Genomic DNA, 27,053 nt, shown 5'->3' on the forward strand with positions numbered 1-27,053 from the left:
TCTAACCTTCAGGGCTACGGACCAAGAGCTGGGAAGTGGGATTAGGCTGGATAGCTCTTTGTTGGCCGGCGCGGACACGATGGACCGAATGGCCTCCTTCTGTGCTGTAACTTTCTATGATTCTTTTCTTGACATACTTTGCCAATGTAAAGGTACTGAACTTCGTCTTGTTCTCTGCCTTCTGGCCCCGCAGGTTTAAGCAGCGACAGTGGACTGGGCGGCAGCACCGACGGCAGCACTGATATCCTGGTCTTCGGCACGGTTGTGGACAGTGTCACAGAAGAAGGTTAGTCCTGTTTCCAATTTCTTCCCCAAGGTTTGGCTCCCTTCAGCAACATACAGTATACTGAGATTCTCTTAAATTTGGCTCTCAAAATGGCCTTTGAGAATTAAAACATGATCTTTTATGATCAGGCCTGGTCCCCATTCCTGATCACGGCCCAGTGACCCCCTGCTGAAAAGTGTACACGTGCGAACTGTACACGGTGACAGGGTAAAGCTAGGTTGTGATGCATCCCAAGGTCAAATAGCCTCACCGTCTATGATCATTCAAAGAAGACTGGCTACTAGGACAGTGTATCAGAGAGTTGCTGGCGCTATGGAATGACACCCAGTATCGGTCAGCACCTTAGGGAGAGGAGAAAAAAACCTTACATTAAAAAAAAATGTTGCTCCTTTTTCGGAATGAAAATTCTGTTTTTCTAAATGAGTTGTGCAGAATTTACACACTCTGGTCAGCCCGTGGTACGAAACGAGGATTCACGTTCAACTTCATGCTCCCAGCCAGAAGCATATGCTGGAATTTCTGGCATGAACTACTTACGATTTTCTAACCATGCTTTGAAATAGTTGTAAGATTTTGTGCAGCGAGTTTCTAATGTGTGCCGTCTGCAGACAAGGCTTCGCACAAGGAGTGGTAGCATAGTGGTAATGTCACTGGGCTAGTAATCCAAAGGCCTGGACTAATGATCCAGGGACGTGAGTTCAAATCCCACAGCAGCTGGGGAATTTAAATTAAGTTAAATAAATCTGGAATAAAAAGCTAGTATCAGTGACCATAAAACTATCGGATTGTCGTAAAAACACAGTTGGTTCACTAATGTCCTTTAGGGAAGGAAATCTGCCGTCCTTACCTGGTCTGGCCTATATGTGACTCCAGACCCACAGCAATGTGGTTGACTCTTAACTGCCCTCTGAAATGGCTGAGCGAGTCACTCAGTTGTAACAAACCACTACGCACCACACGGACTGCAGCGGCTCAAGAAGGCGGCTCACCACCACCTTCTCGAGGGCAATTAGGGATGGGCAATAAATGCTGGCCTTGCCAGCGACGCCCACATCCCATAAACGAATATTTTTTAAAAAGCACAAAGTCAAAAAATTATCCCTGCAGATTGCAGCTTTGCACATTCAGGATCTTGCTCAGCCATGTATGTTTGGGTTGTATTATTGTTGGTAAGGCTGAAGTCATTGTGTTGAACCTCCTCCCCAGATTAGCATCATACCGTGCCCTGCTAAATGTGTGCGAGCTAATCACCCAGCGGAGTAATTAAATCGAGAGGTCAGGCTCCCGGCGACGAGTACGGGAAATGGCTGACTGTCGTTTTACTGTTTGCAGTGAGTGAAGTTTCGGAGGAATCGAGTGGGGAGGCAGAGATTGAGCCAGAAGCTTCCGACTCCGAGGATCTCCGAGAACTGCACCCTGGGATACTTGTCTACAAGGCCGCGCATGCTCGCAATCTGGCAGTCATGGCCGAGGCCTTGGCGCATGGTGCTGATGTCAATTGGGTCAACGATGAGGATGAAAATAAAACTCCGTTAATCCAAGCAGTCATTGGGGTGGGTTTTAGCACTTTTCCTCTGTATTTTAAGGAATTATTATGCGAGTGTTCGAGATCAGTGCGCAGTTTGGGAACGGGATAACGGAAGTCAAAGAAATAATTTAGAGGCGGTGTGTTACAGTGCTGGTGCCGAGTGCCAGGAATAGGGTGGTTTTTGAGCACTGATGTGCGTGTCAGTACACGTGTGGATGACAGACAGGGATAGCATTGGTCTAGGTTGTGAAGCACTGAAGGTCAGATGACCCTTCAGCTCTCACTACCCTGGGTCACAGATGAAGGATGGTGGACTAGGTTAAGTACAGGAGGATTTTTAAAAATTATTATTTATTCTTGAATGTGGGCAGCACTGGCAAGGCCGGCATTTATTGCCCATCCCTAGTTGCCCTTGAGAAGGTGGTGGTGAACCGCCTTCTTGAACCGCTGCAGTCCGTGTGGTGAAGGTTCTCCCACGGTGCTGTTAGGGAGGGCGTTCCAGGATTTTGACCCAGCGACGATAAAGGAACGGCGATATATTTCGAAGTCAGGATGATGTGTGACTTGGTGGGGAACTTGGAGGTGATGGTGTTCCCAGGCACCTACTGCCCTTGTCCTTCTAGGTGGTGAAGGTCATGGGATTGGGAGGTGCTGTCAAAGAAGGGTGAGGGTGCCTGTAAAATCGTACACTAGCATTCAGGAGAGGAGAGGAAATAGACACGGAAATTTTGACCATTTCATTCAATCTGTACAAAATTAAGATTGTCTTTCCTAGTTTGTTTCAGTTTGTCTTGGATAGACAGTCCTTCATCGGACATATTGTTCTTACTGTGCGTGTCTTCAACAGGGTTCACTTGTCGCTTGTGAATTTCTACTTCAAAATGGGGCTGATGTAAATCAAAAAGACATTCGGGGCCGTGGCCCGATCCACCATGCCACCTATCTGGGGCACACTGGGTAAGGAGCATGTGCTAAACTCTCTGAGACTGGCAACAATTTGGAGAGTAGTTAAATCCTTTTGAAGACATTTTTAAGCCTTGGCCTCTTTCAGCCCCTCACCCAGTCCTGGATGAGCCATAACTTCCTCCAGTTAAACACTGGGAAGACTGAAGCTACAAACCCTATGCCCTTGCCAATGGCTCCATCCCCCTCCCCAACCACTGTCTTCAAGCTGAATCAGACTGTTCGCAACCTCAGCATCCTGTTCGACCCCAAACAGCTTCTGACGCTCTATCCTTTCCATCAGGAAGACCACCCTAGCTCAGCCCATCTACCGCTGAAACCTCACATAGGCCTTTGTCACCTCCAGACTCGATTACTTCAATGCCCCCCTGGCCAGCCTCCCACCCTCCGCCCTCCACAAACCTCAGCTTATTCAAAACTCGGCTACCTGAACCCTCCCCCCGCACCAAGTTACACGCGTTCATCACCCCATCCTCGCTGATCTACGGTGTCTCCCATTTAAAATTCTCATTCTTGTGATGAATTCCCTCCATGGCCTCGCCCCCCTCTCTATCATTGTAACCTCCTCCAGCCCTACAACCCCCTCCCCATCCCCCCATTCCTCTGATTCTGGCCTTGTGTACAATGTTCCCAGTAATTTGCGTTTATTTTCTGCGTGGCCTGTTTCTTTTAACGCGCGGTCCCTTTAAATTTCGGATGTGTGCGCGGTGTTCGCAGTGTAAAAGCCGGTGAGCGGGCTGCGCGGGACCTGGCAGACGAATGCGAGTGTGTGCAGCTTAGCGCGAACATTGCTTGTGTGTCCCTCCCCTTTCATTGGCTGTCAAGCCTTCAGGGGCCAAGCTCCCAACCAATGAAATTCACTCCCCTCTGCCTCGTCACCTCCCCTTCTTCCTCTAAACCCACACACTTGACCAAGTTTTTTGATCACCCCTCCTAATGTCTCTGTCTTCGGCTTGGTGTCTGGTTTTTGTTTTCCTCATGTTTCTGTGAAGCTCCCGGATGCTTTCCCACATTAAAGGCACTTGATGAACGCAAGTTGTTGTTGCTATAGCCTGGCCGCAAGTTCAGAAAATTCTTGTCTCTTTGAGCCAACCAAATTTGTCAGATTTCAGCTTTTGTGCTGTGACGCTGACATTACAGATCTAGAGCTCAAACATCAAAGAAGGGCTTCATCACTGCAAATATTAACCAGAACAGCTCAAATAAGCAGTCAAGATCGTGTGTAATAAAATGTATGCTTTCCCTGTGTTTGCCCTTCCCCCCCCCCCCATCCTCTCCTTTATTCACCCTTTGTTCTATTTTTAGTTTTTTAATTTTATTTTCTACTTTTTCCAAGTTTAAACCCTTTTCATGTAAATGACTTCTTCTGACTCCCTGTTCCGGTTCTGGAGGCGAGAGCAAATATGAAAAAATTACAATTTGGACTCCAAACAGCCTTTTTTTTTTTCAGCCCAAATACCATAGAATAGTGCAGCACAGAAGGAGGCCATTGGGCCCATCGAGTCTGCACCAGCTCTTTCAAAGGACTCGAGACTGACACAGACAATCCTTGAGACACTTTTATGTGTCAATCGGAAAGGGACTGCAGACTAATAAATACACAAACATAGGCCCTGGAGAAGGCCATTCAGCCCCTCCAGCCTGTTCCGCCATTCAATTAGATCGTGGCTGTTCTATATCTTAATTCCATTCACCCGTCCTGATTCCATAACCCTCAATATCCTTGCCTAACAAAAATCTATCAATCTCAGTTTTGAAATTTTAATTGACCTCCTCCCCCCCCCCCCCCCCGCAGCCTCAACAGCTTTTTGGGGGAGCGAGTTCCAGATTTCCACTGCCCTTTGTGTGAAGAAATGCTTCCTGACGTCACCCCTGAACGGCCTGGCTCTAATTTGAAGGTTATGCCCCCTTGTTCTGGACTCCCCCAGAACAGTAAACTTGTCAGTAGCGTGCCGAGCACCTTGGGACCTTTTACTACGTTAAAGCCGCTATATAAATGCAAGTTGTTGTTGTTGTTGGTTAATATGACACGCGTGTTTCCTCACCTTGTGTAACTCTCTTTACAGCCAGGTTTGTCTCTTTCTCAAACGAGGGGCCAGTCAGAACGCAGTGGACGATGATGGGCAGGATCCACTCAGCATTGCTGTTCAGGCAGCCAATGCGGACATAGTGACATTGTAAGCCTCTTTCTCCTGCCTTCACTCCCACTGTTTGAGAACAGTTACCATGTTTCAAGCCTGCGTTCTTTTACATTGTTTATATTTAAGAGCCATCGTGACTTTTTCCACTTTGGAAATCCTCATTTCTAATTTTATTTAGAGTCATAAGTGATAGAGTCATAGCGGCACAGAAGGAGGCCATTCGGCCCATCGAGTTATTTGACTCAATAAAAATTCTTACTATGATCAAGTTTTAAAAAGTACTGCTCATGACCAAGTAAAAGTTGGCAAATTGTACAATATTTTCCAAATTCCATGTTTCCTATTGTGCTACTGTTGGTGCAGTGACCTCTGATCGATCCCTGCTTCATCTCACAATGCACCCAGATTGGGCACTGTTTGGAAGTTTTCCGTTTTACATAGTTACTTTGAGCCTATCAGATGGCATACTGAGTGGAATTTCTCCGGGAAGCCCAGGAACTCTCCCAGACACGACCCTTTTGAGGCGGGGTCAGAGGGTGCCGGAGGCAGATCTGCCCCCTCCCTCCATACCGGAATTTCCTAGGCGCATCTCCTCTTGGCTGAACCAGCTTTTTTTTTATTTGCTTATGGGATGTGGGCGTCGCTGGCAAGACCAGCATTTATTGCCCATCCCTAGTTGCCCTTGAGAAGGTGGTGGTGAGCCGCTGCCTTGAACCGCTGCAGTCTGTGTGGTGAAGGTACTCCCACAGTGCTGTTAGGGAGGGAGTTCCAGGATTTTAACCCAGCGACAATGAAGCAACGGCCAATATACTTCTAAGTCAGGATGGTTTGTGACTTGGAGGGGAACTTGGAGGTGGTGGTGTTCCCATGCACCTGTTGCCTTTGCCCTTCTAGGTAGAAGAGGTTGCGGGTTTGGGAGGTGCTGCCGAAGAAGCCTTGGCGAGTTGCTGCAGTGCATCGTGTAGATGGTACACACTGCAGCCACAGTACGCCGGTGGTGGAGGGAGTGAATGTTTAAGGTGGTGGATGGGGTGCCAATCAAACGGGCTGCTTTGTCTTGGATGGTGTCGAGCTTCTTGAGTGTTGTTGGAGCTGCACTCATCCCCATTTTCTCGCTGCCCCCTTCTGTCAGTTGCTGTGGAGATGCACCCAGGGCCCTTCGCATGCGGGGCAAGCAGGTCAGAGGCCTTCCTGAAGTGCCCGCTGCTGAGCACAGCCTAAATTCCTAAATCCAGGTTGTATAGGATGACCGGAAGTGGTGCGTGTGGACAGGTGGCGAGGGGTGGGATCAGGCTTGGCTCTGATGCTCTCCACGGTCAAATGGCTGCTGACACTTGGGTTGATTTTAACTTTCAGCGGTGGCAGAAAACAGGCGGCAGGTGATCAGCCGCTGGTTATATACCTCACCTTTCTATTGGCTCCAATGGAAAGGGAGATTGGGCGTGGTGTCTGATGGACAGCTACTTATTTTCCGCCACTGTTAGAGGTTAAAATCAGCCCTTCAGTGTCTAGGCTGATGCGCAAAGAATGGCCCATTAGATGAGATGGCCAATTAGGCAGTTTTGTCCCCACTAGGAAACTCGTTTGAGACTATCTACAAATTACACAAAGGTCACATGTCAGCAGAGAGAGCGGAGACTTTCATTCATTCAATTAATCTGAGCCAGATTTTAGCCCAGGATCCATCAGTGAGAGATGATCCTCTAACCCACGCTACCGCCCAGGTCCCATCGGTGAGAGGTGATCCTCTAACCCACGCTACCGCCCAGGTCCCCAAATTAAGACCGTACACCTCCAAAGTTCACCTGGGGAGAATTTGACGTTTTCCCCCTCTGAAGAATTGTGTCGCAGTCCTCTACTTGTTGCCTGTGTTGCCCTTGAGAAATGCTAATCTACTATCTCTTTGCCCACAGATTGCGACTGGCAAGAATGAATGAAGAGATGCGGGAGACTGAAGGTCCCTTTGGCCAGCCAGGTCAATATCCTAGCAGCAGTCCCACTGAGCTTCAGTACAGGAAGTGCATACAGGAGTTTATCAGCCTTAAGATAGATGAATGCTAGGAAAACAGCCCTAAATATCCTGACCGGGTGATGTAGTGATGATAACCGGGCCTCTTTTGACTATACATTTCTCTTGTGGATAGTGTTTTGGAGGGCGATGGGCTATTTTCTTTATGACTGTGTGTACAGCTGGCATTGATGGTGAAAGAGGAAAAGGACAGTGCTTAAAGTTTATTTAGTGTTGAGTGAACGGATGGCTATCCTTTCTTAACATTTTTCAGTTTTAATGTGATTACTGTGAAGCATGGAACTAAGTAGTAATTCACAAACATTCCACACTCTTTTATGGGTTAGTAATGGAGCAGCCTTGGTGGGTGAATGCACTCCATTGCATGATACTGACCCATAAAGACCAGCAGGTTCCAAGTCTTTACTGAACTGGCTGATCGCACTAGGTCCAAGTAGAGGTGCTACCATTGGCCTCAATCCCTCTGGGCTAGGGAGGGGAACATTCAACCAGGGTTCCCCTTTCCTGAGAACTATCTAGTGACCCCTGCTAAGAAGTGGTGTAGACATTGGGTCAAGGACAGGATTGGGCTTGGCATTGATGCGACCACCCCACTCAGAGTTTGCCAACACCCATCGTCCAGGGTCATACATGAGGTACAGAGAGTTGCTGGCAGCTGTGGAACTGTACGTCATGAGTCAGTGACTACTGGCGAGGAGGGAAGGGAAGAAAACTGCGGGTGGGATTGAGAGTTCATGAAACAGTCTTCAAATCTGAAGTGAATGTCCTTCTCTCCAATTAAAAGTGGAGATGCCGAGTTGAGTTTGAGTGTAGTAGACTACTGGCCTGGAGTACAAGTCAACAACCTAATGTTTTTATATAAAATCTTAAACATTCTTTACATTATTGCCTGTGATTAAGAATTGGTCATTTCTTAATAGCTGGGCTTGATTTTTAAAAGACCCACATTTTTAATGTAATTTTTCTTGGCTCTTTTTGATAAGATTCTGTTGGTACCCTGCAGGGCAGGCAGACTGGGTGTGAATGTCAGCCTAGGCTAATGTTCACACCCTCACTTGACATGATGCATTATCAATCTTACCCAGGTGAGCTGCCTTGCCATCTGCAGGTAAGCAGTGTTGCCATTATTCATGATTCTCTAAGGGGAGTCCAGGACAGTGTCCCAAGTGGGAGTCTCATGATGGCACCAAAGGAGTCGGGGATTGAGAGTTTTGGCAATACTGATACCAGGGAAAATTGTATGGCCCAGGAAGCTACAAAGGAGATCATATGGGAGTACATTACAATTAAATAAAGATTTTTTTTAAAAGGGGTGAAGGAGATGGGGGTAATGAAGATAATTGGCACTTAGCAAGTGGAAAATTGGAATCAATAGACTTACTCTGAATCCTGTTTCTAATGGAGTCTGTTACACCAGTCACCAAATAAACCAATTAAATTATGAGCAAAACCTTCTCTGCTTTCACCAATAACGTGATATCACTGTACAGGGCTAATTATGTCTGTGGCTGTCTGTTAGGTTTAGATGAGAAACCTGGAGTCATGTGCTCTGATTTGGTTTTTTGCATTGGTGCTGCAGAACTCGTTGCCTCGGTTACAGAGAAAAATCCATTCAGGCACATTGGGGAGATTCATCAGCAAATGCCTGCCAAGCAAGATATCGTCCCACGGGACTCACTTTAATAACATCAGCAGTTTCTAAACAGCCAGTTTTAGCTTCCCGATGAATTACTATTAAATAACTTGAAATGGCAACTAAATATTACTTTATACTATATTCAGCTTTTCTACGGTGAAGAAATGCAATGGAATAGGGAAGTGCTGAGCCATATGAACTACTTTGATCTTTTGACCAATCAAACATTGCTTTATTGAGATGATGATGATGCATCTAGTAACCAGAACCTGAGCAGTTCGGAAGGAAGGTGATGGTTTTCTGGGATTGGGCTCCATGGTGACACTGACCTTATTTTTAATCTTGATGGTAATTATTATAAACAGACCAGGTGACCTTGGGTAAAAGTATAGGACGGATTCTGGCCTTGTGCCTGTACAGTAGGTGTTGTTCGTTGATGTGTATTGCTTGGGTTTAAAAAAAAAAGCTGGTTACAAGTCTCTGTTTCTCAAAACAAAATCACACGTTTTAGGAAAAAAAAAGTTTTGTAAATATTAAAATGGAGTTTTGTTCTGGTTGGGACAATTTATTTAAAATGAAATAGAATATGAATTAGATTATTATATGTATAAAACAACTTTGTGCACTTTTCCTACCTACAGTATTGTTTTCTGTTACACTTTGTGAATTCTCTCAACAGTGAAAGTGTTGTTTTAAGTGTTTATTTATATGAATTGCCCAGAGGAATAGTGCAATGAAAAAAAAATCAATACAGGTAACTGTGTTTATTGTTGGAGATTTGTGTGTTTTTTTTTGTAACACCATAGAGTGTATTTTTTTAAATTGACACACTTTGTTTTGTATCGGCACAGTACAGGCATAAAATGTCTCTGAGCTTTTATTTAGTGCGACGCACCGGTGCAGATTTCTACAGCTTTGTTCAGCGTAGGTCACTAGAGCACACGGCGAGTTCTCAATAGGTCAATTTTACCGCGTTTTGTGAAAGCTGTTTGATTTGCAACAAAGCCTGGGTCCCGACAGGTACAGTTTCAACAACAACAACAAAAAAACCACAAAAAAAAAGTTTTCATTTTGAAATTTTTTCTTGTACTTTTTTGTGTATGGAGCAACATTTTCAAACTGATTTGTGATACCTGACCTCTCTAATTAAACGCTGTGCATAACATTGTTTTGTAGTCTAATGCAAGATGCTTACAAGCTGGTAAAGTGAGTCTTTGGGCAGAAAGCAACAGTATAAAGCGCTGGTACTCATACCCGTCACCCCCCTCGCCCATGGCCCTCAGCAGACCTGCTGCTCCATGTGTCTCTGGGTCTCCATTCAGAGCTGTGAGAATTGCCAGAGCTGGGATTCAGCACTGTTTTCCCCCCTGTCCCCCACCACCCTTCACTTGCTCGCCACTGAGAGAAAAGCAAGTAGACGCTGTTAGGAGATGGGGCAGGTATCAGTGGAGCGACTGAACAATACCTCCCACCTTTGAACCCAAGAGCTCACCATGTGAGGAATCATGGTTGCAGACTCCCACCTTGTCACACTGCCAGCACAACATGTCGGATCGGGGGCATTTCCATGAGAAACTGATTGTGGCCCTTTGACAAAATGTTAAGTGAGTAACTTTGATACAATGGTCACATGGCACTCGTGCAGCCAGCCGTTGATTCTGCACACACATTAGGCCCCGCAGAAATTGCACTACTTCACCACTGTTCCAAAATTCAACATTTCAGGAAATCATTTCATTCGTTCATCCACACGAGGACTTTAGGCAGGAACTTCCCAGGCGTGGACATTCGGCAGCTGGCCTCGGGGTTCAAGCAATGCACTTTCAGGAATATTTGATCCTGACTCAGGAATTCTGACCTGCCTGTCTCTTTTTGTAATCCTGACATGCACCTGTTAGTGAGTGGCCAGCTCTCTTTCTCTCTCAAAGCTTCATTATCTACAAGTGGGGTTCATTTTTACATCAGATTGGTCTGGGTTTACTGTTTCCTCCCAACTATTTCTGAGGCTGTATATTTTGAAGCCTACAGATGCCTCGACACTTATTTGTGTTTCATTACCTGCTTTTTTAAAAATTCATTTATGGGATGTGGGTGTCGCTGGCAAGGCCAAGCATTTATTGCCCATCCCTAATTGCCCTTGAGAAGGTGGTGGTGAGGAATGCTGTTAGCTATATTATCGTTCCTTCTTTTCCTTGAGGTTTAACCCTAGCAATGAATTGTAATTTATCTTGTGTACTAATACCATTTCAAATTTCACCCTTAAAGCAAGAATTATTTTTTGAGTTTTCAACATAAGTCTGGCTGGCAATGCGATTGAGTGATGGTCTAGATGTGTGACTGAAAATCAAAATTAAAGCCTCAACTATTGGGCCAAAAAAAAAACTAATGATCTGATTGAATAGGTTCATTTGGTAAGGAAAGATTCAAGGTGATTACAAGACGGTGTCACCTCAGAGTCCCCGACAGTCTAGCGAAGGACCTCCAGAGGGTTCTCCAGGCCCCAGCACGCGTTCCAACAACATCTGTTGTGCTGAGATTAAGGAGTTTCTATTTATTCACCGGGCTGATGGGTAATGCTGTCAAGATGCAAATAATGTTTTTTCCCCCCCTCTGGCGGGAATCATTGGCCCAGGGCCAAACCCCTTAACACACGCCGCGTGCAACATTTACACTCTGTGCTGCCTCCAGAGACAACCCCCAAACTGTAATAAATGAGGGCGGCACTGGTGCCACCAGATCCTGCAGGGAAGACAAAGCGAGCTGCTGCTGTTAAAGCCGTCTGTGTAATGTGGGCGTCGTATCAGTGATTATAGATTTGAACAATGATGGAGTGCAAGCTCTCCTCTACAGTGAGCGGCGCAATTCCAAGGGGACAAACTCGCTGTTTCACCCTTGAGAACCGTCTGTTTTGCTGAGGCTTAAATTTTACCCCCGTCTCTGTTCAGATTGTATTAACATTTATCCTGCACAGGCTTAGAACGAAGATAACACAAATTATGTGCTCAGAAGTATTGGCCAGCTTGTTTGAGTAGGAGGAGTGCGGTGTCCTTGCCAGTGTGTTGCCTGAGGTGAGAATCTGCTGAGTGTACCCACTGCCCAAGTACAGTTTTTAGTCTTTTTTTTGCACCTTTTCACTATATCACGTAAACCAATCAATATAAAACATTCTCATGCAACCGCCCTTTACCTCAACTTGTAAATAATCATTTTAGAAACGGGAATAGTTATTGTCCAAAATTGGGTAAGGCTGTTTGTGCTGGAGTTTGTAGAACAGTCACCTGAGGTGAAAGGGACAAGAAGATTTGAGCCAGGCAGAATTTATACTCTGTACAACACCAGTCACATGCTGCTCTCTGAGCTGGTCTACCACCGCTTGCAACTGTAGCTCAGTTAAGCTCTGCTCATGTTTGGAGATGTGTGAAGGCCAATTCTGACACAGATGTAACATTCAAGCCTTTTTTTTTTGCTCCTGTTAATTTTATGCTCATCAAGGTGGAAAATAGAACACTTTGCCATTTCCGGCATCCACTGTCCCTGTCAAGCACACTTAGGCTAGGAATAGAAGTTAGATTCAGCGAAAGCTCTCTACTCTGCCCCAACCTCACAAGGGGACACCACCTCACCATACTGCACCTAAACTGTCAGTGAGTGAGTGAGCAAACGAGTGATATGGGCAGTTCCCTGGGCGGCTCACATTTATTTCACAACAGGACCTTTACAACGAGAGACTTTCATCTCGGCAGTCTGGACTGGATCTGAACCCAGGCCCCAGAAGTGAAAGGCCCGTGTCTAACGCACCCAGTCCCCAGCTCCAGCCTTCCTGCAGGGATCACGTACAAACCCATACAGGTTCTTTATGATCGTCCTGCCATTTGTAAACTTACCTTCTTTTTAATAAAGGCCTAGAGTTAGAATTTTAAGTCGCTTTTTCTTCCACGCCAGAATAAACCACTTTACAACACCCTGAAAATGGGCTTATTGTGGGAAATAACTGATGCAGGTTTAAAATACACTTTTTTTTAAATGGTTTTATTCTAAAATCATTTACTTCAACCCTCTGGCCCACCATTGATAAAGCTGTTACTTCCTGCCAAAAGACTACATAAACGATGTAAACCGAATTGAGGTAAATAAATAGACAGCTGGATCTGGTACTGAATTAACGGAAAGTTCAGATTTAAAGGCTGGATCTCCTCACCCCCTGCCGGCGGCTCACTTTGTAAACGCACCCTCTGTATGGAACTGAGCCATATGGAGCAGGAATGTCCCGGCTCAATGCGGAGTTGACTGATTTCGGCCGGGTCTGTGGTTGGGTGCCAGAGCTCCACCGGGGCTGGCGGGGGCGTGGGTGGGTAAGAATTCTCCCTCCTGATCACTGTCCAGTGATTTCCTGCTGTAAATCGCACCTGGGCATTGGGCGGCGACAGGAGCAATTGTACCCTGGTCGAATAGCCTGGCGGCACTCACTTGACGAATGGGTGAAGGGCTGGGCAGGCAGCCAGCACCATGTAGCCCGAGAGTCAGTGTCTTCAGGAGGGGAGATATTGCGGGGAAGGGATTTGGGAGGGGGGGGGGCGCGGTAGGGATGGGGAAACCAAATGGATAGTCAGAAGTTAATGCCAAAAGATGATTTGGCAAAACACAACAGCTACGTATGTGTGTGTTAGGTCTTGCAGAAAGTACAAACCTGCATTTTAAGTAAAGTTATTGTGAAAAGTATGTAGAAATGGTGTAGGACGGAGTCTTGCTGTACAGCTGTAAATATGCTACGCAACTTAACCCTGTCACTGCCTGCTTTGTCATGAGCCTGTGCTAGCTTTCTCTTGTCTGTACTGAATGTTGTAACTCACACTGATGCATTCTGGAGCTGAATATCTTTGTACAATTTACACTTTTGACTGTTGCCTTGTGTCTGCTTTCTTATTGTCTTTTGAAATACTGTTAATAAACTCAGTTTGAAATCCTAACCTCAACTGGTGCTCTTCACTTCCTTTTTCCAGCTCATTTCACTCGCGATTTCCTCCTTACACTTGTTGTGTGCATGTTTGTTATCGCACCCTTCTTCAACACATGGCACCAAAATGGAAGCTCCGAGGTATTGTCTAAACACAATGAATAACTCACTCTACTGCTCTTGCGTGAACTGTAGGAACAAAGTCCTTCCGCCCCCATCTCTCTGGATCACTATCAACAGACTGATACCTGGGATGGCAGGAATGACGTATGAGGAGAGATTGGGTCGATTAGGCTTATACTCGCTGGAGTTTAGAAGAATGAGAGGGGATCTCATTGAAACTTATAAAATTCTAACAGGACTAGACAGACTAGATGCAGGAAGGATGTTCCCGATGTTCGGGGAGTCCAGAACCAGGGGGCTCAGTCTAAAGATAAGGGGTAAACCATTTAGGACAGAGATGAGGAGGAATTTCTTCACCCAGAGAGTGGTGAACCTGTGGAATTCTCTACCACACAAGGCAGTTGAGGCCAATTCATTAAATATATTCAAGAAGGAGTTAGATATATTTCTTAAAGCTAAAGGGATCAAGGGATATGGGGAGAAGGCAGGGACAGGGTACTGAGTTTGGATGATCAGCCATGTTCTCATTAAATGGCGGAACAGGCTCGAGGGGCCGAATGGCCTACTCCTATCTTCTATGTTTCTATTCAGTGGGCCCTGAGTGAGCCACAATTTGCTGCTGCAGAATTTCCCCCCCTGCCATTTTTCCCTTTTCATTTCCTTATCAACCGTGGCCTGGTGGCAGCACCCTCGCCTCTGAGTCAGAAGGTTGTGGGTTCAGGTCCCACTCCAGAGAGTTGAGCATTAAAACTCGGCTGCGACTCCAATGCAGTACTGAGAGAATGCTGCACTGTCTGAGGTGCTGTCTTTTGGATGAAGAGCAGGGGAGTTCTCCCCGGTGTCCTGGCCAATATTTATCCCTTAACATCACGAAAAGAGATTACCTGGTCATTATCACATTGCAGTTTGTGGGAGCTTGCTGTGCGCAAATTGGCTGCCGCGATTCCTACATTACAACAGTGACGATACATCAAAAAGTACTTCATTGGCTGTTAAGTGCTTTGGGATGCGAAAGGCACTATATAAATGCAAGGGTTTTTTTTTTCTTCCTGTGGAGCCAGAACTGGTGTTCTCTTGAGTGACCTTCTAATCCCCATCAATATGCAGCTCTCTGATCACCATGAATTTCATACCTAGCACCCTTCACCTGCACATGCAGTGTACGAGGAGTGAAATGCACGGGGCTTTATGTAACTCGGCCGCCCTTAGCTGCTTAACTCACTGGCTTTGGAAAAAGCTCCGATCCAACTTGACAGGTTGAAGTGTGCAAGGTGTGAAATGCATGGGGCTCTACCAAACTGCAGATCAAAAGACATTAGAAGTTTGGTGTGAACATTTGGACTCCAAACACCAGGCGTTGGTATCAGTGCATCAGGCATTGGTTGCTGCGACTCAACACCTAGCTGTCTCACCTCACTAGGCGAAGCGTCAGATGCTACAGCTCACTGTTGGAAGCCTCCTGTTTCAGCACATGGGGACTCGGAGGCTAAGCACAGTAAACCACCATTTAAAATGCAGAATATTGTTGTTTAAAAAAACACAAGTACTGATCTGTTTTAGGCAGTATTTAAAAAATATTATGCTGAGATTTAGATGTCCCCAAACCCTGGACACACTTGACCCCAGAACCTACGTTCTCGCACAACCCCCCGAGATATCTGCGCTCCTCTAATTCTGCCCTCTTGAGCATCCCTGATTAAAATCGCTCAACCATTGGTGGCCGTGCCTTCTGTTGTCTAGGCCCTAAGCTCTGGAATTCCCTGCCTAAACCTCTCTGCCTCTCCACCTCTCTTTCCTCCTTTAAGACACTCCTTAAAACCTACTTTTGGTCACCTGCCCTAATTTCTCCTTATGTGGCTCGGTGTCAAATTTTTTGTCTTTTAATACGCTTGTGAAGCACCTTGGAACGTTTTACTACGTTAAAGGTGCTATATAAATATAAGTTGTTGTTGTTGTTGAATTCACATCTGGTGTGAACTGAATTTAGACTGCCTTAAACTCATTCCATCCTGATAGATTTTCCTCAATTTTACCTCACTTTGAAATTCTTCATGAATCCAGTCTCCACATGACTCTGTCGTTTCTGGGACCAGTGATACTTTGTAGAGGACGCCAACATAGAGCACATTACTAAAGAATGAAATCAATGAAATGTCAGGTTCCTCCCCCTTTTCATCTCCCAAGGGTAGCATGCACTAGTCATCAGAGAACTAATGGAACTTTGCAGCACAGAGGAGGCCATTCAGCCCATCGTGCCTGTGCCAGCTTTCTGAAAAGAGCCACGAATGCTAGAAACACAGAAAGCTAGCATGCAGGTACAGCAAGCAATAAGGAAGGCAAATGGCATGTTGGCCTTTATTGCAAGGGGGTTGGAGTATAAGAGTAAGGAAGTCTTGCTACAATTGTACAGGGCCTTGGTGAGACCACACCTGGAGTACTGTACACAGTTATGGTCTCCTTATCTAAGGAAGGATATACTTGCCTTGGAGGCGGTGCAATGAAGGTTCATTAGATTGATTCCTGGGATGAGAGGGCTGTCCTATGATGAGAGATTGTGTAGAATGGGCCGATACTCTCTGGAGTTTAGAAGAATGAGAGGTGATCTCATTGAAACATACAAGATTCTGAAGGGGATTGACAGGGTAGATGCTGAGAGGTTGTTTCCCCTGGCTGGAGTGTCGAGAACTAGGGGGCATAGTCTCAGGATAAGGGGTCGGCCATTTCGGACTGAGATGAGGAGTAATTTCTTCACTCAGAGGGTTGTGAATCTTTGGAATTCTCTGCCCCAGAGGGCTGTGAATGCTGAGTCTTTGAGTGATATGCCTATCAATTAGTCCAATAAAAGGCGACGAGTTAAGAACGTAACTGAAGGTTTTTATTGGCTAAATAACAGAGCCCACCCTCATGGGTGATCCGATCCAACAGGGAGGAATACTAGCCAGTCAGCTACCTTTATACCTGGGCAGGTAATGGGCGGAGTCGGAGGTGGTCAGCCCAGGTATAACAGTGCGACAAGAGGCGACCTCGTGTAGTGATGTGACAGTGAGAACAGTGAGAACAATATACAGTGATAACTATAACAGTGGTTTACCACATTCACCCCTTGTTTAGATTAGAGTCCGGCGGGGTGAAGTGTATTACCAGCTCTGGTATGTCAGTCTGTCCGGAGGCTTCGTTAGCCTCTCCGATCGTCGCAGCGGCGGTGTTACATTATCCGGTGTTAAAGCTGGTGTCTGCGTAGTCGGCAAAGGCTCGTGGGGTTCCGGCATGCCGTCTACCTCGGCTGGACTCGGGGGGTTGGGAGGGGGGGTGAGGGTGCGAGGTCTCGTAAGGAGATAGTGTCCTCCCGTCCGTCTGGGTAAGCCACATAGGCGTACTGGGGGTTGGCGTGCAGGAGGTTCACCTTCTCGACCAGGGGGTCCGTTTTATGGGCCCTCACGTGCTTTCGCAGCAAGACGGGTCCCGGAGAGGTCAGCCAGGTTGGTAGGGTGGTTCCCGTAGTCGACTTCCTGGGGAAGACAAACATTCGAGCATGGGGGGTGGTGTTAATGGCAGTGCAAAGTAGTGACCGGATGGAGTGCAGCGCAATCGGGAGGACCTCTTGCCAGCGGGAGGTTGGGAGGCCCTTAGACTTTAAGGCTAAGAGGGTGGCCTTCCATACCGTCGTGTTCTCTCTTTCCACCTGGCCGTTCCCTCGGGGGTTGTAGCTGGTGGTCCTGCTTGCTGCAATACCCCTCTCCAATAGGAACTGACGGAGTTCCTCGCTCATGAAGGAGGCGCCCCGGTCACTATGTATATAGTTCGGGAACCCGAACAAGGCGAAGAGTTTGTTCAGGCATTTAATGACCGTGTTACTGGTCATGTCTGGGCAGGGGAAGGCAAAGGGGAAACGGGAGTACTCATCAACGATGTTGAGGAAGTACACATTACGGTCGGATGACGGTAGGGGCCCCTTGAAGTCGATGCTCAGACGCTCGAAGGGGCGGGTGGCCTTGATCAGGCTTGCTCTGTCCGGCTTATAGAAGTGCGGTTTGCACTCAGCACAGATCTGGCAGTTCCTGGTCATGGTCCTGACCTCCTCGATGGAGTATGGCAGGTTGCGGGCCTTAATGAAATGGTAGAGTCTGGTGACTCCGGGGTGGCAGAGGTCATTGTGGAGGGTCTGAAGTCTATCACTTTGCGCGCTGGCGCATGTAATGCGTGAAAGAGCATCAGGGGGGTCGTTCAGTTTACCGGGCCGGTACAAGATCTCATAATCATAGGTGGAAAGCTCGATTCTCCACCTCAAGATTTTGTCGTTCTTGATCTTGCCCCTCAGCTTGTTATTAAACATGAAGGCAACCGAGCGTTGGTCGGTGAGGAGGGTAAATCGTTTGCCTGCCAAGTAGTGCCTCCAGCGCCGTACTGCCTCCACAATTGCCTGGGCTTCCTTCTCGACCGACGAGTGTCGGGTCTCGGGGCCCTGTAGGGTCCTTGAGAAGAAGGCTACCGGCCTACCCTCCTGGTTAAGGGTAGCGGCTAGGGCGAAGTCGGATGCATCGCTCTCCACTTGGAAGGGGATTGACTCATCCACTGCGTGCATTGTGGCCTTGGCTATGTCTCCCTTAATGAGGGAGAAGGCCGCGCACGCCTCTTCCGTGAGGGGGAAGGATGTGGTTTTCAGGAGGGGTCTGGCTTTGTCCGCATAATTGGGTACCCATTGGGCATAGTAGGCGAAAAGCCCCAGGGTTCTCCTAAGTGCTTTTGGACAGTGGGGGAGGGGTAGCTCCATGAGGGGGCGCATTCTTTCGGGGTCGGGGCCGATGACTCCGTTCTCTACTACACAGCCAAGGATGGCAAGGCGCGCTGTGTTAAACACGCATTTCTCCTTATTGTAGGTGAGGTTCAGCCGTTGGGCCGTACGGAGGAATTTCTCCAGATTCACGTCATGGTCCTGCCGGTTGCGGCCGCAGATGGTGACGTTATCGAGATAGGGGAAAGTGGCCTGTAGTCCGTTCTGGTCAACCATCCGGTCCATCTCCCGTTGGAAAACCGAGACCCCGTTGGTGACACCAAAGGGGACCCTAAGGAATTGGTAGAGGCGGCCATTCGCCTCGAAGGCGGTGTACTGGCTGTCCTCCGGGCTGATGGGGAGTTGGTGGTAGGCCGACTTGAGGTCGATGGTCGAGAATACGCGGTATTGTGCAATCTCATTGACCATGTCCGATATGCGGGGGAGGGGGTATGCGTCCAGCTGGGTGTATCTGTTTATGGTCTGGCTGTAGTCGATAACCAGGCGATTTTTGTCGCCGGTCTTGACTACCACCACCTGGGCACGCCAGGGGCTGCTGCTCCCCTCAATAATGCCCTCTTTCAGGAGTCGCTGCACCTCAGAGCTAATGAAGGCTCTGTCCCCAGCGCTGTACCGCCTGCTCTTAGTAGCGACAGGTTTGCAGTCGGGGGTGAGGTTAGCGAACAGGGAAGGTGGCGGTACCTTGAGGGTGGATAGGCTGCAGGTGTTACGCGGTGGGCGGTTTAACTTTCGCTGGTTGTCGACTGTGAGTGGGGGGAGGGGTCCACCGTATGCTAGGGTTACACTTTGGAGGTGGGATTGGAAGTCCAGCCCTAGTATGACGGCAGCGCACAGCTGGGGGAGTACGAGGAGTTTAAAATTTTTATACTCTGTCCCTTTAACCGACAATGTCACGACACAGTAGCCGCTGATGTCTGTGGCGTGCGACCTCGATGCCATCGAGATGCGGCTGCGCGTTGGCAGGACGGGGAGGGAGTAGTGGCTCACCGTGTCTGGGTGGATGAAGCTCTCCGTGCTTCCGCTGTCGAACAGGCAGGTCGTGGCGTGGCCGTTGACTTTGATGTCCATCATTGAGCTGGCCAGGTGGTGCGGGCGGGCTTGATCCAGGGTCACGGAAGCTAGGGTGTAGATGAGCGCGTCGTTGTCATGACAAGATGGCAGCGAAGATGGCGGCCCCCGTAGTTCACATGAGGCTCTGTTTAAATCGTTTGCCCCGCACAAAGATGGCCGCCCCTGCTGTTCCCATGAGGCTCTGCAGGCTTCGGCTGCCCCGCACAAAGATGGCCGCCCCTGGTTTTCCCATGAGGCTCTGCAGGCTTCGGCTGCCCCGCACAAAGATGGCCGCCCCTGGTTTTCCCATGAGGCTCTGCAGGCTTCGGCTGCCCCGCACAAAGATGGCCGCCCCCAGGGTTCGCATGAGGCACTGCTGGCTTCTGAGGATTTGCTTCTGCAGGCCTTGGAGAAGTGGCCTTTCTTGAGGCAGGTTTTGCAGGTCGAGTTTTTGGCTGGGCAGCGCGACCTCTGATGCTTCTCCTGGCCGCAAAAGAAGCAGCCAGCGGCCCGATCGGGGTTGCCTGATGTCGGGGCCGGTACCGGGGCTAGCGGGCCCGGTCGGATCCGTGATGCAGACGCTGAGGTAGGTCCCGGGGGCAGCGCTGTGAAGGGTGGTGGGGTGGGGGTCGGGCCCGAGTCCCAGGGTCGCGAATAGTACCTGGCAAACGCTTCCTGGTCTTGCTGGGTGGCCTCTAGGGTGAGGGCGAGGGCTTCGGCCTTGTCCAGGTCTATGTCCTTAGCTTCAAGCAGTCTTTGCCGTGTGTAGTCGGAACGTAGGCCTCTCACCAAGGCGTCGCGGACATTGTCTTCCATGTTCGCAGTAGCCGTCACCGCTTTAAAGTCACAGTTCCTGCCGAGTTGTCTCAGCGCTCGTGAAAATTCAGCTATCGATTCTCCTGGCTGTTGCTGGCGAGATCTTAAGAGATGCCTAGTGTACATGTAGTTTACCGGGCTCCGGTACTGCTGTTTCAGTAGGTTGATGGCGTCGTCGTACGTAGTCATGTCCTGGATGAGTGTATATACTCTCGGGCTCGCTTGGGCTTTCAGGACTCTTAGTTTGGATCTCTGAGGGACGACGGCTTCCTCCAGGTACGATTCGAAGCAGTCCAGCCAGTGTTTGAAGTCGTTGGCTGAGTTTGGTGCCTGTGGGTTTAGATCCAGGTATGGTGGTTTCAAGGCTTGCAGCCAAGCCGGCTGGTGTGGCCCGTTGTCTGGAGGCTGCTGTTGCTGTGCTGCTGGGTGAGCTCCTTGCTGTTGCTGTTCATTATCAGACATCTTTAAAATTTAGTCAATAAAATTGATATGCCTATCAATTAGTCCAATAAAAGGCGACGAGTTAAGAACGTAACTGAAGGTTTTTATTGGCTAAATAACAGAGCCCACCCTCGTGGGTGATCCGATCCAACAGGGAGGAATACTAGCCAGTCAGCTACCTTTATACCTGGGCAGGTAATGGGCGGAGTCGGAGGTGGTCAGCCCAGGTATAACAGTGCGACAAGAGGCGACCTCGTGTAGTGATGTGACAGTGAGAACAGTGAGAACAATATACAGTGATAACTATAACAGTGGTTTACCACATTGAGTATATTCAAGATTGACATTGATAGATTTTTGGACTCTAGGGGAATCAAGGGATATGGAGATCAGGCGGGAAAGTGGAGTTGAGGTCGATGATCAGCCATGATCTTATTGAATGGCGGAGCAGGCTCGAGGGGCCGTGTGGCGGAGCAGGCTCGAGGGGCCGTGTGGCGGAGCAGGCTCGAGGGGCCGTGTGGCGGAGCAGGCTCGAGGGGCCGTGTGGCGGAGCAGGCTCGAGGGGCCGTGTGGCGGAGCAGGCTCGAGGGGCCGTGTGGCGGAGCAGGCTCGAGGGGCCGTGTGGCGGAGCAGGCTCGAGGGGCTGTGTTGCGCAGCAGGCTCGAGGGGCCGTGTGGCCGACTCCTGCTCTTACTTCTTGGGCTGGATTTTCATTGAGGAGGCGGGACTACAACTTTCAGGGTTGTAGTCCTGCCTCCATCGAGTTCTAGCCAACCCACGTGATTTTGACTTGATTGACCTTGTTGAGCCTGCCCAGCGGGCTCAGCAGGCCAATTAAGGGCCACCTGGCAACAGGTGACATCACCGATTGATATTTCATCTGTCAAGACCTTTTGACAGATGAAATATCAGCGTTTCACAGCTGTTTGAAGCTGTCAAACACTGACAATCTGTACACAAGGTTAATTCCTTCCTCTCAGAATGATTTAGAGATCTCCCCGGAACAGAAAGCTGAATGCTGCAGATTTTGACAGATCGCGGCCATTCTGCTTTCTGTGCCGGTGAGATGAGGGACTCCCGAGACCTGAAGGAAGGAAGGCTGTAAAGGTAAGTAAAGGTTAGTAGAACTTCTTTAAACACTTTACACAGACCAAACACACTTACCTCTGCACTCATGCACCCATCGCTTACCTGAACACCGGACATCTCGACCCCTCCAAGCCCTTCATCCCGACGGCCCGCCTCGCTAACTTGGCGTGGTTTGGAGCCGTCGGGAATCCCACATTTCAACAATAAAAATAGGGATTAGGCTAAAAACTGCCTGTTAACAGGCAGTTAATTGGCACTAATCCCTTCCCGCCTCGGGGAGGCGGGTCCCAGTGCGGGGTGGGTACCCGCCTCCTTTGAAACTGGCATAGAGGCGGGTTGGGGGCGGGATGGGGTCGGGACCCCCGATTTCAGGATTTTAACCCCCGCACGCCTCCAATCCCGACTCCACGGCTCAATGAAAATCCGGCCCCTTATGTTCTTATGTAAGTCTGAGCCAGAAACAGAAAGTGCTAGAAATCCACAACGGGTCTGACAGCAACTAAATGAGAAAGATAACTTGATGTTTCAGATGTGACTGTGTGGGAAGGTTAAAGAAAGTCCCCCTTTTCATTGAGAAACCTTGGTGAAGGACCGAGGCCCACAATGCAGGACATCACCAGGAGAGAAGATCAGATAAATCAGGAAGTGGTGATTCGGTGGCGTTAAGCTTGAGTTTTAAAAGCCTGTAGTTTGTAGGAGATCTAATGGCGAGGGGGGCAGGGCCGCTAAGGAGTTCCACAGACTACAGGTCCTGTGAAAGAATGAGGGCAGGAGTTGGGGCGTTGAGTCTTGATTTGAATGCAGTGAACCTTGACTAGTCTTTGTCAATCCTATAAAAGGGGCTTCTGACTGTGCCAGATCTGCTGAAGGGTTACACCTCATACATTAACCTTTCTTTCTCTTTCAGATGCTGTGCATTCCCCACCATTTTTCAAAATGTACACAAGGCTGCACCATATGCTGCCCAGTCCCAGCATCACAAGAATGTAAATCAAAATTAAAGCAATCCCTCCTAAAAATTCTCTTCCTCCTTTTCCAAAATACAGTAGTTCATAGACTGGCCTCTATTGCAAAGCGTAGACAAAAAAAAATATCTGTGGAAGGTGACGGGATTCTCCTGTTTAAAATGTGTTCACCTCAATGGAGAAAAATGCAGCAAATTTCTCAGGAGGTTGGTCGATGGGAAACTGCGTGTAGGAAGACAGATCACCTCGTCCACTAGGAAAACCGCCTGCTGTTAGCTGAACGAAAGCATCGTAGGTGATGGTAGTCATGGAAACCAGGGGTCGGGCTTTTATCAGATTGGGTCTGTTTGGTGGCAGTAAGCCAGGAGGGATCTTTGCTGGGTTCCTGTTCAGGCAGCAGTTACAAAATGGAAAGTTGGAGCCGAGCCATGTTTCACTTCACTACTGAGCTGGGGGAGAGGGCAGAGACTCTTGTGTTTCAGGCTTGGTGCTGGGCGTTCGGGTATCACTAAAGGAGCCGACAGCGAACCCCGCACTGGAGAGGCTGGAGCGGAAAATTAAAAAGGAAAAAGAAATTTGCGGAAAACAAAATCTATCTAGCTAAACAAGGAATAGACAAGAAGCAAGAATTAAATTGGTTAAACATGTTAAACTGGTGATATCTTGAGATGTCACATTGCAAAATGTATTGTAGCCCAGTGTACCAGTGCCAGCAAATGGCTTGTGATATATTCAGAAGGCAATGGACAGAGTTATTGAGGTACACTTTACAATTAAAGTAATAGTTACATTTTTCATGAATCTATAATGAAGTCTGTACTTTAAGCACAAATGTATTCTGGTTTGTTTTCTGTCGTTTATCTCTGTTAGCTCTCAGGACCCTAAGCGTTCCGCTCCTTGCTGATCGATAGTCTCTCACATCCAGTATTTCCAATATTCTCCCCATTAGTCCTGTCCTTTCCTGAAGGCCCTGGGGGAGAAATTGAGTCGCGCCCCCTTTAGGGCGCTAACTTCGCCGGGGCCTGAAAAATTAGCGCCCCCGCGGCCGAAATTGAGTGGTAGCACCCCAAGAGGGAAGCGGGGCGATACTGGAACCATCCTGCCTCCCTCTTGGGGTGCAGCGAGGGAATATCATGGCGCTACGCGTCACGACACGGTACTGCAGGCCTTCCTCCCCTTCTTAAAGGGGAGAGGCCTTGCGCAGCACGACCCGGGGCCCAGCTGGGCCACCGGGGATCGGAGTGCCAGCAAAAGAGCCTGGCACTCAAGAGAAGTGCCGGGCTCACGGAACGCAGCCGGTACTCCGCGGAGTGGGGGGGGGGTCAGCAGGCCAGGGACGGGGGCGGAGGCAGGTGCTGGCAGGTGGCCAGCAACAAAAATGGCCGCCCGGCACCTCCCCTTTAACTAGCACCGCCCCGGCCGCAGGTAGGCCCCCCTGACCCCGTCGGACATGGCGTCCGACGGTAAGTCAGGGGGCGCTACCAAAGATCGCTAGCGGGGCGCTGCGCACGGCGATGATGTCATCGCTGGTGGTGCAGCGCCGTGGGGCACTCACTGTTACTGCCGCCACTAACCTCCCGCTGAAAACAGGAGGTGCAAAGCAACCGAATTTTTCCCCCCCTGACTCTTGCCAGACTATAATTCTATATCTGCCTGCAGACCCTCCAGTACTTTGCCAAACTGGCCAAACGTGTGTGAATCTACACAGTGAGTTTCAGCAGGCTCTTCAACCCTGAGTGATACCACAGCCGAGTCTGGTCCTGCTCTCACTCATCACCCACACATGCACTTTCTAGCAGGGGGCAACTGAATGACCTCAGTGATTGTTTCAATTCCCCCTCCCTGGGCCAGGGGTCATGCCCTTGCCTGAAATCAAATAACTCAGCAGATACCTATCTGGGACCTTGCTGATCCTTTTAACTCACTATCACACCAGGCATTTACCCATCGAGCCATGGGAGAGAGCCGGTCACTCTGACTATCCACAGGTTTATAGTCTTCACATTGTCCAATTGCCCACCTTAAAGGAAGAGAAGAATTCTGACAAGTCACATAAGATAGTTTGTGATTTAAACCACATTGCAATGTCTTTGCTGGTGGATGCCTTTTTACTTTTATTTATTCACGGGATGTGGGCATCGCTGACAAGGCCAGCATTTATTGCCCATCCCTAGTTGCCCTGGAGAAGGTGGTGGTGAGCCGCCTTCTTAAACCGCTGCAGTCCGTGTGGTGAAGGTACACCCACAGTGCTGTTAGGGAGGGAGTGCCAGGATTTTGACCCAGTGACGATGAAGGAATGGCGGTATACGTCCAAGTCAAGTTGATGTGTGACTTGGAGGGGGACTTGGAGGTGGTGATGTTCCCATGCACCTGCTGCCCTTGTCCTTCTAGGTGGAAGAGGTCACGGGTTTGGGAGGTGCTGTCGAAGAAGCCTTGGCGAGTTGCAGCAGTGCATCTTGTAGATGGTACACACTGCAGCCACGGTACGCCGGTGGCGGTGGTGCTTTGGTGTTTGAATCAGATGGTCACACAAAACCACCTGAATTAATTCAACATTTTCACAAGAAATCAAACTCTGAGCATCATCAGTAGTGGATCATTTCAAAATCAAATGAACATTAGCTTAAATACCATTTTAGTCCTTTCTCGCTCCAGTTTCTTTTAAAAATATTTTTGTTTAATAGTGAGGAATGGGACTGACGGGATTGCTCTAGAGAGCTGGCACGGACTCGATGGGCCGAATGGCCTCCTGCTGTGCCGTTATGACTCTATGACATCACTGGGAAACTGAGCCCTAGTGTGAGGTAACTAAGTCGATTGGCAGGCCGGGTCTTGGTGCTCAGTAGGGTTTAGCTGCAGCAGCAGACAGTCACAGCCTCTCCCATAGCTGCTGTCTGGTCCTGGCAGTACCAGGCCAACTCCAGTCTTTTCATTTCTGGCCATTGTGACATCAGTTTCCGCCAAATTTCTCTCTTCTAAGGTGCTGGCTCATGCTGCGGAACAGTTCCCGTGAGTGCTGGGTGCCCTGTAGTATTGGGCCCTAATGCCCATTCTTCAGGTGTGAGCCTCGGGGGCAATTTTAACCCAATCCGCCTGTCGGGAAACAAACGGGATCGGCTGCTGTGCTGGACTTAACCCCCGGCCTGATTTTACTCTCCACTGATGTCAGTATTGGGCGGGGGTGCAAGACCAGCCTTCCGCCCGATCCCGTGGGTTTCTCGCCCGGCGCGTTCGGTGAAAATGACCCCCTCGAGCGTCAGCAACCTGGTCAACCTACAGCCCAGCCCTGCCTGGCACAAGAGGCCAATTATAACAAGCTAATTTAAGAAACAGTTGACTAAAACATATTTGAGCCTGTAAATGGAGTTTGAAAACAACTCCCCTCTCCCCAGAGTCGACCTTCTCGTCTCATGTGCCATAGGACATTTGAGGCACAAGGGGGAAAACACACTCTGTTTTGCTTCCTGCTTGTGTTATATTTTTCTTAGACTGTAAATTGTAATCCTGCCCTGTGACTGTCAGCCCAGAGAATGAGCAAATGCTGCCCCCTGCTGCTCACTCAGCAGAATGACACAGGTGTCAGAGCTCAGGACAAGACTGCAGTTCACCACTAACTAACTGCAAGTTCCTGGATTAGGGTCCAGGGCAGAAATGTGAGCTAACATAATGGAGAGGAGAGAGCGAAATAGAACTGGGCTGGGTTAACGGATCTCATTCTGGACAACATCTGGGACAAAAGCAAAATACTGCGGATGCTGGAAATCTGAAATAAAAACAGAAAATGCTGGAGATACTCAGCAGGTCAGGCAGCATCTGTGGAGAGAGAAACAGAGTTAACGTTTCAGGTCGATGACCCTTCGTCAGAACATCTGGGAATTGGACTCAGTGCTACCGAAACAGGGCCGACAATGGCCGATACCATTTGTGTCACATTAATGCTAAGTAATGGTGCCAACTTCTGGTAACTATCCACTGAGCTTGAGTGACATACCAGAGGGTACCTGCTGCCCCTAGAACCATTGACCACAGTGGTATCCAGTGCCTCTGTAGGATAGGAGAGGGAAAAACTGGAAGGCAATTTTTTTTGTTGAAAAAAACATGGATTACTGTCAGGACCAGAGAAGTTTACAGCACAGTCAGGGGGAGATAGAGGAACAGATATGTAGGCAAATCTCAGAGAAGTGCGAAAATAATAGGGTAATAATAGTGGGGGATTTCAACTTCCCCAATATTAATTGGG

At 48.7% G+C, this 27,053-nt stretch overlaps 1 protein-coding gene across 1 annotated transcript in view; it reads left to right on the forward strand.

The window, feature by feature from the left end:
* The window catches only part of LOC147100641 (arf-GAP with coiled-coil, ANK repeat and PH domain-containing protein 3-like), a 378,922-nt gene that overhangs the window by 348,116 nt on the left and 3,753 nt on the right, over window positions 1-27,053 (forward strand). Inside the window, exons 19-23 of the mRNA XM_085967110.1 lie at window positions 194-286; window positions 1,619-1,839; window positions 2,662-2,771; window positions 4,844-4,954; window positions 6,832-6,893. Coding sequence (XP_085823236.1) covers window positions 194-286; window positions 1,619-1,839; window positions 2,662-2,771; window positions 4,844-4,954; window positions 6,832-6,893 — 597 coding nt within the window. The remainder of the gene's footprint in view (window positions 1-193; window positions 287-1,618; window positions 1,840-2,661; window positions 2,772-4,843; window positions 4,955-6,831; window positions 6,894-27,053) is intronic.

This window comes from Somniosus microcephalus, chromosome 25, assembly GCF_052327205.1.
Source record: "Somniosus microcephalus isolate GS21.2 chromosome 25, FLI_Smic_1.0, whole genome shotgun sequence".
Taxonomy (NCBI): Eukaryota; Metazoa; Chordata; class Chondrichthyes; order Squaliformes; family Somniosidae; genus Somniosus; species Somniosus microcephalus.